The sequence below is a fragment of the Andrographis paniculata genome, unplaced genomic scaffold (assembly GCF_009805555.1).
Source record: "Andrographis paniculata isolate CXL003 unplaced genomic scaffold, ASM980555v1 Contig95END, whole genome shotgun sequence".
Lineage (NCBI taxonomy): Eukaryota > Viridiplantae > Streptophyta > Magnoliopsida > Lamiales > Acanthaceae > Andrographis > Andrographis paniculata.
In genome coordinates, this window is record NW_026137634.1 from 2390720 (window position 1) to 2409324 (window position 18605).

Sequence of the window (18605 nt, forward strand, 5' to 3'; positions counted from 1 at the left end):
TTATCTTTTTATACAATTAATAATTAATATTATAGTATAAAAAATATAACATAAAAATAATAATAATAATAATAATTAATTCAAAAACTTTAGCATTTACAACCTCAACCCCAACTTCTGAACTTCCAACCATACAAACTCCAAATATTCCCTATCATTTAAGGATGTGTACGGCTTGAATAAACAAAACTAAAATAATATTAATAAATACAATATTATATTCAACCGGTCCCGACTTAAATTTCAAAGCCTCGTTAACAAAAATATCACTCACTTACATTTTCTAGTCAAAATGTTCCAAATTCAAAAGAACCTAAAATAACAAAAGCACAGATAGATAATAAAAATACACTTGATATATTTTAACAAAACTAACACAGCCAGATCTACCTACCACTTTTACAAATTAATACTATCCATCTATTATAAACTTTTATTTATTTTTTTCATACAAAATATCTCCAATATGCATGCAAAATATCACATCAACTACTCTACTCGATATTTGAAAGCTGCAAAATGTAAGATAGGAAAAAACATTTTACTTGGAAGAAACCACATTCACATGTTGATCGAACTTACAAGACAAGCATTCAATGAAAAAACAAAAACAAAAAAAGAATGTTGATGGGGTGGGTGCTGTGCTTTTGATAAAAGCTGACCACCCGAGCATCGACATTAGATTCTATGTCGTAATTTTCTCCCCACGAGCATGTCGAAGAGCTAGCCCAAAATGCTGTGTGATCGGTTCTATATCTCATATTTATATATATATAGAGAGAGAGAGAGAGAGAGATGGCAGAAGACTGAATTCTAAAGCAAGGTTAGTTCTTATTTTTGTATAGGAGAGAATGTATGATGCTATCTATATATGTTTGGTTTTGGCTGAGCAGGGGAGATAATTCACGAATACCTGTCTGTCTAACTGAATCCACAAAAAGCTTCAGGATATGGATTCTCATCCAAGGGTAGATTTAGATCAGGAAGGACAAACTTATGATCAGCTGCGCCGCCTGCTCTTTGGTCGGGTTGAACATCTGGTGTGGAGGACTGTGGCATTGCACCATTGTTGCTGGAGATTGTAGGAAAAATACGATTGGAAGCTGAAGCTGAGGAGGCGTCTGTGATTTGTTGAAGTTGATCCAAGTTTGATTCCTCTGGCTCTCGGTCTGGAAGGGGTTGTGACTCGATCTGGCGCACAAGAAATCAATCATATTGGGTTAGTTTTCGTCCGAGAAATTTTCTCACAAGGCCTCCCTCGAGAAAACATAATCGGAATTACCAACAGAAAGATTCATTTACAGAGGTAAATGTAAGGCCTGTATGCATAACAACGACTATTACCGCAACTTAAATCCTTCAAAAATTGCATTTCTAAAATTATAGGAAAACAAAAAGAAGTTCATAAATCAACGTAGGTTATCGAGAGTAAGCAGCAGAAAATGGAAGAAAGGGTGCAGATGTACCTTCATTCTTTTCAATTTTTCATTTGCAGTCCTTTCTTTTTGTAAATTCAGGCGTAGCGCAGCGATATCCTGAAGAGAAAAAACATATCAATGTCATTGTGCATGAATGATATCAGTGAATGGATCATGTGGGAGTGAAAAGAAGAGTACCCTTTTAAGTTCTCTTTTTTCCTTCAGCAATGATCTCTCTTCATCTCTAAGCTCTACTAAGGTCTGCAAATGATCATAAAATGAAGAATAATTTAGAATCATTGATAAGTGGACTAAATTTTTATGTCTGTATGCAGTGCAACATTTCGAAAATGATCCATACAAATAAACACAACTAGGTTAGGTTCTATAAGTTATACAGCTAGTTCAGCAAATAGATTTTTGTTCCACAAAGATTACGACTTGTTTATTTGGAATTTGGTTTCAGTTTGTTTACTATGCAAACTCATATCTATACGACTGTTCAAACCAAAATCCAAAACAAAACCCAAGTAAACAACCCTTAATTCCCACGATATACCCAATGGTAGACTTGCATATTTCCCCATAGAAAAGGAGTGGCATTTAATTAATAATACAATGCCCAGTGCAGCTAGCTAGTAGTTGCTCCGCAGATTATAATTATAATTGCAGAATACCACCATCGCTTATGGTGCTAAAGTAGTAATCAATATTCATAAAACTTCACACAAGTTTCTTCAGCTAACAGAGGAATATTTATTCAATGCCAGGGCATGAATCAATGTACTTCTTAATAATTCTTAATATAGATAATTCACTGACCTTTTTCTTTCTGGATCTCTTTGGTGCAGTTCTTTCACCATCACTATTAACCTGAACCAAAAAGTGAAAACAGAAAATCAGTACAGGCCTTAAGGAGTATGTAGCAACTGCATACAGAAAATCATATGGCCAATAGTAGGAACAAATGCAAGGTCCAAGTTGTGGTAGTTTTATCATTAGTTCTTTACCACTATATATGGTCCAGATTCTGAATCCCAACATAATTGATTACAAGGGCATAGTTGAGAACAAGAAGTGATAGATGTGGTGCCCCACTTGAAAGCATGATAAATACAAACTAGCAGATGGACCACTCAACTGGGAAGGATCCCATTCTACAAATTAAATGAATTAATTTTCCTTGAAGTGCAGTCTATGACACTAATTAAAAGTTAAACAAAACAGATATAAACGTACTTCTGTCATACCAATAACTTTGCAAATAACTGATACCCATTCTCACTTAAGAGGCAGGCAGAGCACTACATTTCATAAATAGGCAGATGCAGAAGCATGTGCACAATTCAAAGCCATATACAGTGGTCCTTGCAGCATAGAAGGAAAATGCGAAGACAATTATCAGCCACCGAGAAACAAAATTATTCTAAAAGTCAATGTCCCCATAGACAAACAGAACATTAGCCAGATTCCACAAGGTAAAATCATACAGATGGCCAAAGTACTGAGGACCCAATAATTATTCAGGAGAAAATAATTACTCAGAGGTAAAACTCGATGAAATAAAATAATTTAGAAGTTGAAAACATGAACTTCGCAAACGACTAACATTAATAGGCAATGATAAACACACAACATATACAGCTTATCATACTTTGCACTACATTACAACTTCTACTAAACTTTGTAGTTTCCATAGCCTTCACTTTCACCCACTAAAAGTTTCAACAAGGATCCTTTATTGGACCCACAAAGAAAAGGAATACAAACTAAACAAATTATATACGGTACAGTTGTTCAGTGCCAAACAATGCTGGCTTTGTGGGTGTAAAAAAAAAATGGTGTCAGAGGGTTGGGCGAAGAAGACAAGCATGTCTGGATACATAACTTGATAAGACGAGTTCGCGTGCCTAGGCCCACATACTCCAGCCACACAAGATTACACACCCTCAATTAATTATATAAACTTCAGAAACTTTCATGCTTCGTTACTACACAGTGAGAGCTTTTCCCAAAGTGCATAAGCACTAATTACACACCCACCGAACACCAACCTCAAAGCAGGCCCATTTGCCGTAAAAACACGCCACCGTGGAAACCGGCCGCACCACCGCCTCAACTAAATTGGCAAACATAACCTTCACTATAAAATAATTCGGAGCTTTAATGATAAAGAAATCTACTCTACTGTTCCAAGGAATTTTTTAACTAATAAGCGACGATTGGGGAAAACAGTTTAGCCTTAATTGGTAGGGAATTGAAATGACAGAAAAAGTCAATTCAATTGAGGGTTACTTGGTAAATTCAGGGCAACACGCATAGTGTGTAGGTGGCTGAAAAGTGGCTAGAAATTCAATATCGAGTCCTTTGGGCGTCACCACTTGCTTCCCCTTCTACAATGGAGAAACAGACAGAAACATATTCTCATTGATTGCCCTTTCACAAATACCGAGCCATAACAAGAGATTGAAAAATTGAAAACTCGAAGGGCATCAGCATCGACGGCAGCATCAGATCGGTTAAATCACGGAACCGTCCGCCGATCGGATTCTGAAACAGTCAGTTTGTGAAACTGACGAAACCGGCGACGGAAGAATGAAAACCTAGAAGGCATGGGAATGGCTGAATCTGACGTGACTTCTCCCACACGCTGGCAGAGAATATCGATTTCCCCAGGGGTGTTTTGGTCATTTCATGAGAAAACACCGAATGACAACTGACACGAGGCACGGATGAAGGAAAGATAAAACCGAAAAGGCACGTTCGCAGGACAATACGGCGATACTAACTCTGACGCTGACTCACCACCGCCGCCCGCCGGAAAATCGAAATACACATAGCAATCACACGCATACGCACAGGAATACGAACAATAATCTGGCGTATCGCACCATAAGCTTCTTTTCGAGCACAAACCTTAGATCTCGTCGCGACGGAAACGCTCTGTATCGACGGCCGACTAGACTCTTCATCTCCACCGCCTCCGCCGCCGCCAGATCCGCCAGAGCCTCCGCTCAGAGAAGTAGCACCGCTCCACGACAGCGGCGTCGCCGGACTGGCTCTCTGAGCCTCCTTCTTCTTCGAAACCGGTCTGGACCGCCGTTGCCGCACGCTCCACTTCAGCGGCATAAGAGACCGTTTCGGCGCTCCATCGTGCAACCGCAGCAAAACCTCCACCACCACCGCGTCGTCCGCCATGGCGGCTCTCACCCACTGGTCGTCGGCGCCGCACATCGCCGCCGGCCTCCGATTCGGCTCTAGAGAGAGGAAATCGTGAGGGTTCCTAAAAGGGAGAAGAGATTGGAAATATGGAATGCTGGTGGCGACCAAAATCTGCGGTCTCTATATATATACACACACAGATATACATACATACATACATACATACATACATTTTGGTGCCTAATTTATTTATTATTATTAATTTTATTTTTAATACAGCGATGGAATGTAATTTAATGGTTTTTCGAATTGTAATCAATTTTGGAAAATCAGTAATTAAAATTTCACTTTTAAGATGATATTCTAAATTCCACGTGTCACGGTAAAAAAAAAAAAAAAAACCACTCAATTAAATATTTTTTGCCAATTAATATTGAGTACTTTTATTATATGTCATTTAAGATTTTGTTAGTAGTCACAGTTGGGGCGCGTGAGATACACGCGTGGTTTTTGGAAGGTGGCAGCCGAGGAGTGGAGATGATGCCTGTGTTGGATGATACGGTGGCATAAACGACGCCGCTTTAAGCTACTGTTTTAGAGATTTGTTTCTTATTTATTTATTTATTTATTTATTATTATTGTTTTGACAATGTATTCGGTAAAATAGGCAATAATTTTCGTTACTATTGTCTATAAAGTATTTTCACAATTTCTACGAAGTAATTAAAAATATATATTATTCATTAATTTAATTCATTACATATAATTTTTTTAACGTGGTCCATCTTTTTTGCATAATTTGTAATTGTAGGTCATTGTGTTTGACCAAAAATTTATTTCCTATCCATTGCAACATTAGTAGTTACATATTTAAAAAAATAAAATAAAATTATTATGATATAATAAAAGTAATTATAAATTAAGATTAATATTACTACATAGTTTAATTAAAATTAAAATATTATAGATTATAAATTTTAAAATATAATTAAAATATATAATTATATTTAAAAAATGACAAATTATATAAAACAAATTATAAAATAATAATAAATTATGTTGGTATTTAACATTTTTTAAACCAATCACAATCCTTAATAATATTATTATCTTTATTTATTTACTATTATTAAATTACTATAATTAATTCGGCATATACTGGATTTATTAACAAATCAGCATATAATTCAAATTCTTCAATATTGATAATCTCATGGCAATAGAAATATATGGAGGGTGTGTTTGTTTGGGGATTGGATTGGATTTACACTATTCATCCAATTTTTTTTGCTACAAAAACATCAAATCAAATATTTATTTTTTATTTTTTATATTATACTAAAAATCAATTTTACATTCAAAACATCACATCAACACCTATTTATATCGCATCATACAACTATTCAAATTCAAAATTTTTACTATTCAAATCCCAACTCAAAATCCAAACCCCAAACAAACACACCCGTAATGTAACAAGGTTGCATTTGAAATAGTTTTAGTAATGCTGGGCAAATTTAATTATTAAACAAATACTATAAACTTTTAATATATATATATATATTTATTTATAAAATACTTTGTTTAAATTATTGTATATATACTCAACTAAATATATATTCTCTCTTTTTTTTTAAAGGAACAATTTTTTATTTTTTATTTTTTTTATAATATAGGAATTCGTAATTTAAAATGTGTACCGGGTAACTAAGTCCGATAAGTAAGTTACTAGACGAACCATTTGTGGCAGATGGACTTAGAGGCATCGAAGTTTGAACTCATAATCTCACAATCACAAATTTATTCCCCACACATCCCTCACGGAAATTAAGGAACCATTCATTGTGTTTGTTTGGGAATTGGATTTTAAATACATTATTCATATTATTTTTCTCCTAAAAAATATCAAATCAAACACATATTTTTCATTATTTATATTATACTAAAAATTAATTTTACTTTCAAAATATTACATCAACACCTATTTATATCGCATTATACAATTATTCAAATTTAAAAATTTTATTATTCAAATCTCAACTTAAAATTCAAACTCCAAGAAAGATACCATTGTCTTATGTCAACAGAGAACATGCATGTATTATTCATAACATATTTATAATTTAAAAATATACATATACTTATAATAATATTTTTTTTACAATGTATTATAAATTGATTGCAAAAATTATTTATATTGAATTATAAATATATACATATATATCAAATAATTTTAATAAATATTGAAAAGAGATTGTGAACATAATTGTGTGGTATAGATATGAACATGACTATGTTTTGAATAAGTATGAACACAGAAAAGACAGGACCGTGTTAAAAAATTTAAGGTAATCAATACGGTCTTATTTAGTGTTTGGGACGGTGATCCAATTAAAATTAATAAATTTTCATTTAAATAATATTTATAAGAAATTTCAATATGATCAGAAATATTAATGGAATATTAGAGTTCAAAATTGATAAAAAAAAATAATAATAATAAATAAAAATCAATATAATAGATAATTATGTTATTAATGAGATATTGCTCGTACTTTTAAATTAATTTTAGTTTAGACGAAGTAAATAAAATATTTTTTAGATATTTATTTTAAAAAAAGTGTTATTTTTATAAAAATGGTTATCGACCGGATTTCGAGTCATAGTTGGGATTTCTGCAAAACCCTTTTAAAAACCCCCCAACGCCGCCGCCGCCGCAGCCGCACCGCCGGCATGGCTGGGATCTCTAATCGCCTCCTCCAACTCCGCATTGACCTCCACTTATACACTCGCCGGCATCGCTCCTACACCCTCCGCCACTTCTCCTCGTCGCCTAATTCCTCCGACACTCCTCAACCCGACAGTGGCCCAGGCCGCGAGTCGGAATCCACCCGAGCTCGGCCATCGTCATTTTCCGATTACTTCAATGAGGTGAAAGCCAGCCTCCGGAAGGAATCTCCGACGCAGAACCGGGAGCAGTCGCAGAGGAGACCTTTCTCATTTCCCGACCGAACGCCTTCCCAAACGCCTCCCTCGAAAACTGCTTCTCTCGAGGAAATCCGCCGCAATCTCTCCGAATTCCGCCTCCGCGCCGCGCCCCCTTCTCCGTCGCCACCATCTTCCTCCGATGGCCAAGTTTCGTTGCAAGAGCTCTACAATAGAAACGTCAATTCCCAGCCTCGCCTCGGACCTTCCCCCTCCTCCTACACGAATCCATCTTCTGCCGCAGGCGTCGATTCCCCTCCGTCGTTGGACTCAATACGGGAGACTCTACGTCGCTTGAAATCGAACGCCCCACCGGAAAGAAGCCAAACTGATTCCACCGGGAAACCTGGAGAGCGGTTGTCGTTTACAAATTTCAAGGAGCATCTCAAGATGAAACCAGATGCGAATGCGAATACTGGCCTGGGACCCTTAGCTAATTTCCCCTCAACATTTTTTAGTAAGGAGGGTTCTGTAGGATGGGGGCCTGCATATGGCTACAAGGATTTGGGGGAGAAATTGAAGTCACTGAGGCCAGAGAAGAGAAAAGGGAAGTGGTTTTCGTTGCAGGAGCTCAACGATCGTCTTGCTAAGTTGAGGGAGATTGAAAACAAGAAGAGCGAGGAAGGGCTTGGAGTTGCAGTGAAGGACATTAGAGACAGTCTTAAGAAGATGAGCAAATCAAAAGATGAAAAAGCCAGGCAGGGAACAAGTAAGTTTTGGTTTCGCATTGATTATCTGCTTTGCTTTCGAAAAGCTTAAGCTGTTTGACGTCTAATTATATGTGCATTAGTGTCAGAGATTGCTGTGGTTGATTGTGTCATGGTTCTGTATAATTGAAGCTTAATTTACCAGCTGATATAGATAGACCTGAAAATTGCAAAGTTTCCTCAACATAATTTGCAAATTTGCTCGATGAATGTCTACGACTACTAGGCCGATAAATGGTTTAGAATTATAGCTCTTCTTATTGAACTTTAGGAAGGTCTCTAGTTGCAGCTTAAAGAAATTAATTTTGATTGTTGTTCTAATTTTGAAATCATATATATATATATATAATGTTTTGCTCGTTTTTGATCTTTTGAACCTAAAGATGTGTAATAAGAACGTCCTCGGCTGCTCTGACAAGATGGTGCTATTCAGCATTTATTGCAGATCTTCTGTTCAATTTCTGATAGTTTGTTACATATTTGAGAAGAATATTGCAGAAAGAGTTACATTGGGATCACTGTTTGGGGAAATGTATAGGAAGATGAAATTACAGTATTCTAAAAGGCTAATAGATATTAGTTACTGTAGCTTATTAAAAAAAAATCTTCATGCAACAGCTAGGGAGGTATATTAGTTTTGTACTTCTGTTAGGACTTAGAAATTTCTTTAGATCTTCGACTCTCAATTTTATCTACTTATGTTGCTTTCTATAAAATTAAACTTCAGTTTTCTATAGCATGACCACTATGTGCATTTTGTCATACAATCAAATTTTAATTAGGGTTTGAGCCTTTGAGTTATTCTGTAAACTGTACTTTTGTATTAGTGATGATTTCCTCAAATAATTGCATATTATTGAAGCCAGTGGTTTGTCTATGCAGCTACTTACTGACCCATTTTAGATATGACTCTTATGTTTCGTTGATTTCACACAAATAACCACCAAATTTTACTTTCATGTATATGATCTCATTGACCAACTTATTTGGAACGTTGGAATTGTCGCAGTCCAGAGACTTGGTATTTTGGGAGCCGGCTTGGGAACCCCAAGCTTTATGCTCTATCCTCCAAAGGAGGAACTAGTTGAGAAGGTTAGTGCTGCTTCTAGATCTGATCTTGCCTTTTGGTTTGTTCATGGCACATTTTTTTTCTCATATGTGGCATTACCTCATGTTTGTTCGACCTTTAAACGAGTGAGGTCTTAGGCAAAGTGAACGTTCATCAGAATCTACTATCATCAAGTTGAACCATTAATCTGTATTTGTAAAAGTGGGAATCTCACTGTTGGTTGTCAAAAAAATTTAGCCGATGCTGTCAATATTAGTATCCATCATACTCTAGTCTATCTTTTGAAAAATTGCAATAGAAAGATGTTGCCTTTTATCATTTACCTAATCACAAAATTATTTAAAGGGTGTGTTTGTTTGTGGGTTTTAGTTTTTTGGTTTAGATTTTTTAATAGTAAAAAGTTGAATTTGAATAGTTGTTTGATGTTATATAAATAGAGGTTGATGTGATGTTTTGAATGTAAAATAAATTTGTAGTATAATATAAAAATGGAAAAATAATTGTTTGATTTGATATTTTTGGAGGAAAAAAAGAATTTGAATAGTAAAAACCTATGGTAAAACCAACACAACCTTAAATGTCATATGGTATTCTTGATAATTATACTACCTTGTAATCTGACTGAATTGGTCAACAACAATAAGCATACTCGCAATCAATTGCTAATGTGTCTATATTATACCTTTAAACTCATTTCGCCACCACATTTTAACTTCTGTTGTGATAATTCTATGATCCGTTGTACAGTTTTTCCATCCTGACAATATGTCCTCTGCTGAGAAACTAAAGTTGGAGCTTCAAAAAGTACGAGATGAGTTTAAAATGTCTGAGTCAGATTGTGGCTCTGCTCGTGTTCAAGGTAAAGAAATCTTGTCACTCATGTAGCATACATTTTATAGAATGTTTGACTAAAATGAGATCCTTTCTGTTTACTACATTGATATAGACTATAATATTTTTAACTAGATTGAAAAATCTCATCTCTCTCAGAGAATATAACCAAATGGTCTATCCTGAATTGATACGTGAACAACCTAGGGCTTGTATGTTATTGTTTACGATTGTTTTCCGGAGATGTTCTGTGCAGAAATAAATTATAGAATGCAAATTATGTGAATCCTAGTTCCAGTGTGTTTTGATTGTCGATGTCCGAGTTTATTTTTTGATTGGTGATATCACACATCAAGTTATAATTAATCACATGCTCATAATTTTGGTATAAATGATGAAACTATCAGGTATAAATCTATTTTTATGATGCATATACATGCAACTGTATTTCGAGTAGAGGTATATCATTATAGGTGGGGAAGGATTATATTTTTTTATGTTATTTTTTCTAAAAAAAGAGGAATGGCAAAGAATTGTTGAAAAATTGCTTCGAGTGAAGTCTTTCTGTAACTGGAATTAGTGATTACTGTGATTACAAACAATACCACCTTTGCATTGTGATTCTTTTGAAGAAGATCCAATGTAAATACCATTTAACTAAATTCCCTCGGTAATCCGAATACTTGGCTTTGATTAATGTGTACTGCTGTGACACTCGGCACATATGTGCTCTCAAATTAGGTTCGGAAGCCTTAAAATTGAGTATAGATCAAACCATGGTTTACCTAGAAAATATGGATACACCGATTGCAATTATGTGTGTTTACTTGTAAGATTTTGATTGAGTTTTTGGTTCTGAATAGTAAAATTTTGAATCGAGATAGTTATTTAATGTGATATAAATATACATTAATGTGATATTTTGAATGCAAAGTGAAATTTTGGTGTAATTTAATAAATAAACTGTAGCTGTTTGATTTGATATTTTTAAAGGGAGAAAAAAAAGTTAGAAATAGTAAAATTAAGATAAAAAAACCCACAAGTATACAGACTTCGCGGTTCTGATTATGCAAAGCACATAACACAATATCTACTTTCTTCCACAGTGGCTCAACTGACAACAAAGATTAAGCATCTGTCGACTGTTTTAGCAAAAAAGGTTAGTTCACTGCATTCACACCGTGGGAGCTTTTGTACTTGTGCCGCCAAATGAAATATAAGTGTAAACTTTTTTGTATATCCATGTTTTGTGTACAATGCGATCGTCTAGGACAAGCATTCGCGGAAGGGTCTGCTAGGAATGGTTCAAAGGAGGAAGAAGCTGCTGAAATATCTCCGGCGAACCGACTGGGATTCCTACTGCCTTGTTCTTTCGAAGCTTGGACTTCGCGACAACCCGGACATCAAAGCTTAGGCAGGTGCATTCATTTTATTTTGTTTCTTTACTAATTAAAAGAGAAAGAAAGAAAGAAAACAGAGGAATTGCTATTCTGTTACTTCTTAAACCATGTATTGTTGGAATAATGAGTTTCTGTTTCAAGTTTTCCTATTTAGTTATTTGAAGAGTTTTTATTGCTTATGTTAATGATCCATGGAATTTGTGGGGTTTGTTTTGTGTTTTGAACTTGTACTTTTATTTGTATTCAAAATATTATTTAAACAAATGAATATTTTTTATTCAAAATATGTTAAATCACTATTTTTAATGTGATTGTAAAAATCCAATTAACTTGTGATGTGTCCAATTCTGTTTGGGTAATTTTGCCTTCAAATGATCATAAGCTCTCTTGAATTAAAAAAAATAATTATTTCTATATACTAAGGGGAGAGTTTTTCCACTGGTTTTGCACACTTTTGCATTATTTATTTTAAAAATAAAATATTTCATCCTCTGTAATTTGTAGAAGAATAGTATATCTAAACAAAAATTTTATATAAATGGGCATCACGTAAAAACTGACGACATCATGTGGTGGTGGCCGAAAGAGATGCATTTTGTTTAGATAAAAGTTTCAAATAATTTTGAAAATAATAAAATTGACTTATGTGATGGGATGGGATATTGAATGTGGATAATTTTTTATAAAAAAATAAAATTTTGTTATAATATTTTAAATAAAAAATAGATCGTTGATTTTGAAATTAAAAAAAAAAAAAGAAAAGAAAGTATTTAATAGTATTATATAAATAATTGACTTAAGTCTTTTTTTGGAAGATTGCAGGAGCTTTAAAATAAATGTAGGTAAATTGAGCAAATAGTAAATTTAATACTCCCTTCATGCTTATCCAAATGGATCCAGTTTTGTAGTAGAATAGTATTTTATTAGTCATTGAAAGATAAGAAATTTTGAATTTTTATGTTAAAGTATTTTGATATTAATGTATAATTATTTTTACTAAAATAAAAAATAAATATTTTAGAGAGAGACAGAACAAAAATGATAAAAAATATTAGAGTTGGAACTTATGAGTATTAAGCAAAACATAGAATGGATTGAAATAGAATTGCAATTGCAGATGGAGATGAGATGAGATGTGGAGATCTCGACTCTACATTTATTCTTTCTATTACGAATGGGCCCAAATGCCCATTCAAAAATTTAGTTCAAAGCATCGGCAGCAGCCGCTAATCAATGCTCTCTATTTCCTAATTCCAGATCTAAATGCTGCTGCTGCATCAAACTAAATAACAAGACATACATACATACATACATACGTGTATATATATATATATAAAAAAATCCAAAATCCTAAAACCAAAAAAATTGGCAAAATAGCAAGGAACTCCACCTCTTCTTTGAGTCTTGATTTGATTCCCTGCTGTTTTATTTCAACATTAATTAATTCTCTAATCTCTCCATCTGTCTTCTCTCTTTCACACTGTGTAATTCTGCTGTATTGTCTCAATGTCCAAACCCTTCAGCCTCACCACTGACTCCACATGCCCCTTCAGAGTGTGCAGCTCCCTTAGCCTGTCCACATTATATATATATATATATATATATATCGGTACACTCCACTTATTGATAAACAAACAAATAAATAAATAAATCATACATATCCCTAATAACTTAACCATCTTAAGTATTCCTAAACTTTTTGGTGAGACATTATTTATTTCATCTCAAGTATTCTTAAACATTTTGGTGAGACATTATTTATTTCATCTATATATTAGCTTAAGGTTTTAGGTGCTAGAAGTCATTTACTTCATCTAACAATATATATTTAATGTTCTTGCCTTGCAACCTCGGCGCGCTTCTTAGCTTGTTCGGCAATCTCCGTCAATTCTCTGTAGCTGTTCTTGTCCTGGAAGAGCTCCGACGTGTCCGGCGGTTGGAGGCCGTGGAGCGTCCGCTGCGCCATCGCCCACTGTGCCTCCCTTTCGCCGCGCCCGTAATCCTTCTTCGACGTGAAGGCAGTCTGCATTTCCACAAAAAAAAACATGAAGATGGAGGAGATACAGATATAAAAGGACTATTGCTTGTATTTTTTGCTTTACCCTGTTCTCGATCATGTTCTTCCATGCCTTCCCGCTTAGAGCAAATCGGACGATGAATTTGAATATGTCGAGCGGGATGTAGAAGATGATGCTGTATAGCCAGATCACTCCCGCCCATCCCCACCCTATTCCCGCCACGTGCGCAAACTTCCAGTTCGCATACACTGCTATAAGCGTCGCAACCTTTTAAAAAGAAAAAACAAAAAGAGCTGGCTATTAGCATGTGCTACAGCCCAGAGCCTTAATTTATAAGGGATCATTAATATATATGTTAATAATATCTTATACATGTATTGCTGCTTACCAATTGTGCGATTAGGAAGGCGGCAACGAGGAGTTGCCCGGGGCGTTCGACGTACGACCAGCTTCTCGATCGGGTAACGAAGATGAGGGCTTGGCTTACAATGCTGACTTGAAGATATATCGCGGAGTTCAGCTGGCGGTCGTCGTCCTTGATCGATCTAACGCCGAATTTGTCCTGAAAGAACGAACGTTAATCGACGACATGAGGGTAGTTGGATGTGTTAAAAGTGCTTCGTTACGCACCGTGAAGAACGTCGACTCGCGAACTGCCCAGAAGAACACGACGGTCATGACTGCAAGGTACGTGCCGAAGACAACTCCGGTGGCGAAGATCTCCTTCAGCTTCCACGAGTCGGGGACGGGGGAGGGCCTCACCTTGTCCTTAGAGATCGTCATGATGGTTCCATCGTTGAGGATGGCGATGATGAGGACCATGAACGGCGAGAAGTCGAATTTCCAGATGAGCGCGAGGAGCATGAAGCCGAGCACGATTCGAATGGTTATGGAGACGGCGTATATCGTGTAGTTCTTCATCCTCTGGAAAATGGCTCGGCTTGTCAAGACAGCGCTCACGATCACGCTCAGCCCTGGCTCGGTTAGGACAATGTCGGACGCGCTCCGCGCAGCATCGGTAGCGTCAGCGACGGCTATCCCGATGTCGGCTTTCTTCAGCGCCGGGGCGTCGTTTACACCGTCACCGGTCATTCCACAGATGTGGTTCCTTTCTTGAAGTTTCTTCACAATCTCATACTTGTGCTCTGCAGTTTTCACCTCAGGTGAGTTAATACATGATGTTGTTGTTGATGATCAGAGGTAATAACCTTAAATGTGTACCGGGAAAGACTCCGGCGAAGCCGTCAGCTTTCTCGATGAGCTCTTCAACCGGGAGGTTGGCGATCGCCTCGTCCTTGTGCTGTCCGAGAAGTGACGATGAAGGGTACATGTTTGTCCCCATTCCGAGCCTTCGCCCTGTCTCCTTGCCAATAGCGAGCTGATCGCCGGTGATCATCTTGACATTGACGCCGAGGTTCAAGGCGCGTTTGATCGTCTCTCCGCTGTCGTGTCTTGGAGGATCGAAGAGCGGGAGAAGGCCTACGAATGTCCATGGGGCCCCGGGACTTTCCTTGGTCTTTTCGGGCACAGTCTGAGAAATCAAAACGCAGCAACATCGGTTATGCAAGAATCCAGGCATCCTATGTATCGAAAAGTATGTTTAGAAATGAAAATCGACCTGCTCAGAAACGGCGAGGGAGCGGAGTCCACGCTCGGCGAACTTGTCGATGATAGAGTAGACTTTCTTTTTCACGTCGTCCTTCAGGCCACAAAGCTCGACAATCTTGTGTAACATGTCGATGAATTGAAACAAAATGTGTTACAGTTTTGAAGGAATGAATGAATAGATGTAAGCCTTGTCGAGAATTGATTATAGTGTTTTCCAAGTACCTGTTCGGGTGCGCCTTTGCTAACTCGGTGCCAATCTCCGTTGCTGTCGATGTAAGTAATCGCCGTGCGCTTATCGACAGGATTGAATGGAAGAAAATGCACCTCAGTAATGCCTGCTCTTGCCTGTAAGCACAAAAAGAACTCGATGGTGAGGAGAAAAAAGATTGAGAGAGCTTCTATATTTGAATTTTGAAGATCGAAATACCTCTCGGGGATCAGCCAGCATTCCAACAATGCAAGCATCGATGGCGTCCTGATTCTCGACCCTAGAAGCTCTAGCTCCCAAAAGAATCACCGATTCCTTGTCGCGATCCTTGGTGAAGACCTGCAATGAATCCATGTTTAAATGGTTGTCTTAAGGATCCCTTTTCATGGTTGTGGTGAAGTAAGATGGATTGATCAACCTCGATTAAGTTTTTGTCGACTGTGAGCTTGTTGAGAGTAAGAGTTCCGGTTTTGTCGCTGCACAAGACATCCATTCCAGCCATTTCTTCAATGGCTGTCATCCTCTTAGTGATAGCCCCTTGCTGTGAGAGCTTGTGGGATCCAATGGCCATCGTGACGGATAACACGGTTGGCATGGCGATCGGGATGCCTCCAATGAGAAGAACCAGCAAGTTGTTGATGCCATCGCGGTACCTCCTGTGCTGAATTGGGTACATGACTATGATCTCTATGATGATCCCAAGAGCAATGGAGCATATGCAGAAGTTTCCAATGGCAGTCAACACCTAAACAACCATTCCCAACAAAAAGCAATTCAGAAACAGAAGAATTCTTGAATTTACTACAAGATATGAGGAGATTTTATACCTTTTGGAAGTGGCCAACGTTTTCAGTGCTGTCAACAAGATGTGCTGCTTTGCCGAAGAAAGTGTTGATCCCGGTGGCGATAACAACTGCCTCGATTTCGCCTTGCTTGCATGTGGAACCAGAAAAGACTTCACTCCCGGGATGCTTAGTCACCGGCAATGACTCCCCTGTAAGAGCAGATTGATCGATCTTTAAAGGGTCTCCTTCGAGTAAGCGAGCATCTGCTGGTACAATATCCCCCAACTTGATGCTTATGACATCGCCTGGAACCAAGATCGCTGCCTCCTTCTCGCTCCATCTCCCGTCTCTCAGTACCTATGGAAGTAAACAGCATGAGATCAGTAGAGGACAAGAACAGAAGAGCTACTAATCAATTCAATTATCTAAGATATTACCTTAGTCTTCGGCGCCAGATTCGCCATCAAAGCTGCAGCGGCATTTCCGGCATTGTTTTCTTCAAGGAAACTGATGGTTGAGTTGATGATCAGCAATGCTATGATACCAACAAAGTCCTGCCAATCTGGAGGCTCTCCCTGAATTATGTGAAGAAGCTTAGATATGCAGCTTATGTTATGGACATTTGACATTCAAAGTACTTGTAATTGGAATAACAAATCAAACCTGCCCATTGGCAAGAGCAATAGCCATAATTGCAGCACACTCCATGACCCATGAGAGAGGATTCCACATAAAACCCAAGAATTTGAGGAACTTGTTGTCCTGTTCATGAATCAGATCATTGTTATGAAACAAAGTTAGCAACAGTTAATGAGGGGGTGGATTTGAGGGGTGCATTTAGGAGTTATAGGCTTGCCTTCTTCTCTTCCAGCTTGTTTGGGCCAAAAACTTGGATCCTCCTCTCAGCTTCACTTGTTTTCAATCCTTCTCTGGTACATTGCAACTGATTGAACACATCCTCCACAGGTATGTTCTCCTGTATTTTTTATTTTTTTTCATTTTCCACAAGAACAAATTGATCAGGACTCGGTAGAATGAACAAATACTGTTTTTCAGTAATGATTCGTTGGTAAACATAAATGGCACTAAAATTGCATCTCCATGTTCATCTAATATTTGTTTCATTTTTCCCAAAGGAACAAATTGATCAGGACTCGGTAGAATGAACAAAAACTGTGTTTCAATATCGATTCGTTGATAAACAGAAATGGCATTAAAATTGTTCATCAAATTCCTTCTCATCCATAATTTTCTCCAATGTTTGCTACACAGAATGAAATTTCAGTGGAAACGAGCTGAATATTGCATCTCGAATAATAACATTTCTAGTGATTTGAAATTAAACAAAGATCTGAAATCATCTATTGTTTCTATACATTGCTCAACGCAAGACGTATAAAACACAAATAATATAGCACCAATAATTCCACAGTTAACGAAACCGATAACAAATTTCGTTTCCAATAAAAAAAATAAGGAAATGAGGTGCGCAAAAATCACTTACGAGATCGACGTTCTCCTTTTTGATCTCCTCCAAACTGACGCCTCTGTTCTCCGCCATGATTTCGATTTTCTCAACTCAACAGCAGCAGCTACAAATCACACACAGAAACACACACAGCCTCTATCTCACACACAGTCGATCGACACGTCTCTCTCTCTACTCCAAATAACCGCTCAATTTCGCCACAAACACGATTCGCCGCACCATAATCCACACAACACCAAAATAAAAAAAAAAAAAAATACTTTCGAACCACGCCGAAAACAACCAATTACCGGAACGCTGCCTTCAATACATAGAGCGAACAGCTCGAATCATGATCGCATGATCGGAATTCGTCAATTTGTAGTGTGGTTATGGACAGGACTGGTTCACCTCTTATAACAAGACAATAAGCTTTCATGCAATGAGTGAAGGCGCGACACTCTCTCCTCGTTCGTCATCTGTACGGTACACATGCCTTTCCTCCTACCTGCAAGCTCGCCCCCTAATGGGCCGGTCTGAGCCGGTCAGAAACCCATTTCCATATTGCGCCTACTTAAATATAGGCCCAATAAATGTATTTAGAATTAAACCTTTGGGCCCTCTTTAATTATGGCCCAGTTAATATATTTGCTCTTAAAATATTTGGGCCTGTATGATTGAGCTTAATATGAGCGTAGTGTTGTCGTATTTTGGGCGTGTTCTTATGATTTTTATTTCGATGTTTTTAGACTTTTAGTGCATTTGGAAATTGAAATAATTGTATAATGAAAAAATAAAAAATAAACTAAATTTAAAATATATTATTTATTTTTTTGTTATAATTGAAAGTATATTAAGTAAATTAGGAAATAATACTTTCTCCATCTCTACTTAATGTATTTTTAATTACAGTAAAAATTAATCATATTTAAATATCAAATGTACC

General features: G+C 36.9%; 3 protein-coding genes across 5 annotated transcripts; 1 reads left to right on the forward strand and 2 right to left on the reverse strand.

Moving 5' to 3' along the window:
- Positions 1–405: 405 nt before the first annotated feature.
- Positions 406–4753, reverse strand: LOC127243519 (uncharacterized). Of its 3 annotated transcripts, none has more exons than XM_051263584.1 (7): positions 4335–4451; positions 3714–3811; positions 3473–3561; positions 2241–2291; positions 1617–1679; positions 1467–1535; positions 406–1191 (listed from the first exon to the last, which is right to left on the reverse strand). In XM_051263584.1, exons 2-7 carry the CDS (start codon positions 3736–3738, stop codon positions 922–924), a joined length of 567 nt encoding a protein of 188 aa, XP_051119541.1. In that variant the 5' UTR covers positions 3739–3811; positions 4335–4451; the 3' UTR covers positions 406–921. The 3 variants fall into 3 exon arrangements, with proteins under 3 accessions (XP_051119541.1, XP_051119542.1, XP_051119540.1); XM_051263585.1 differs by having other exon boundaries at positions 409–1191; positions 3473–3537; XM_051263583.1 differs by lacking the exons at positions 3473–3561; positions 3714–3811 and having other exon boundaries at positions 444–1191; positions 4335–4753.
- Positions 4754–7231: 2478 nt separating this feature from the next.
- LOC127243629 (uncharacterized) lies at positions 7232–11751 on the forward strand. The gene is made up of 5 exons (XM_051263740.1): positions 7232–8274; positions 9282–9364; positions 10089–10200; positions 11279–11331; positions 11443–11751. Exons 1-5 carry the CDS (start codon positions 7314–7316, stop codon positions 11584–11586), a joined length of 1353 nt encoding a protein of 450 aa, XP_051119697.1. The 5' UTR covers positions 7232–7313; the 3' UTR covers positions 11587–11751.
- A 1274-nt stretch (positions 11752–13025) lies between these two features.
- Positions 13026–16670, reverse strand: LOC127243381 (plasma membrane ATPase 4-like). Its single transcript, XM_051263368.1, has 12 exons — positions 16629–16670; positions 16234–16548; positions 15825–16151; positions 15626–15745; positions 15421–15543; positions 15209–15313; positions 14812–15121; positions 14221–14735; positions 13979–14152; positions 13675–13857; positions 13414–13595; positions 13026–13144 (listed from the first exon to the last, which is right to left on the reverse strand). Exons 1-12 carry the CDS (start codon positions 16653–16655, stop codon positions 13048–13050), a joined length of 2478 nt encoding a protein of 825 aa, XP_051119325.1. The 5' UTR covers positions 16656–16670; the 3' UTR covers positions 13026–13047.
- Positions 16671–18605: the final 1935 nt, after the last annotated feature.

Bases quoted from the DNA above. Each gene is read 5' to 3' on its own strand.
- LOC127243381 (XM_051263368.1), bottom strand. From the start codon at position 16,655: ATGGCGAATCTGGCGCCGAAGACTAAG. The intron at 16,152-16,233 runs GTATAAAATCTC...ATGGTTGTTTAG, and splicing joins ACGTTGGCCACTTCCAAAAG to GTGTTGACTGCCATTGGAAA. The intron at 13,858-13,978 runs GTAAGCAGCAAT...TCTTTTTAAAAG, and splicing joins CCTTCCTAATCGCACAATTG to GTTGCGACGCTTATAGCAGT.
- LOC127243629 (XM_051263740.1), top strand. From the start codon at position 7,314: ATGGCTGGGATCTCTAATCGCCTCCTCCAACTCCGCATTGACCTCCAC. The intron at 9,365-10,088 runs GTTAGTGCTGCT...TCCGTTGTACAG, and splicing joins AGGAGGAACTAGTTGAGAAG to TTTTTCCATCCTGACAATAT. The intron at 11,332-11,442 runs GTTAGTTCACTG...GCGATCGTCTAG, and splicing joins CGACTGTTTTAGCAAAAAAG to GACAAGCATTCGCGGAAGGG.
- LOC127243519 (XM_051263583.1), bottom strand. From the start codon at position 4,652: ATGTGCGGCGCCGACGACCAGTGGGTGAGAGCCGCCATGGCGGACGAC. The intron at 1,680-2,240 runs GTCAGTGAATTA...GATCATTTGCAG, and splicing joins AGAGATCCAGAAAGAAAAAG to ACCTTAGTAGAGCTTAGAGA. The intron at 1,192-1,466 runs GTACATCTGCAC...CTTGTGCGCCAG, and splicing joins AAAAATTGAAAAGAATGAAG to ATCGAGTCACAACCCCTTCC.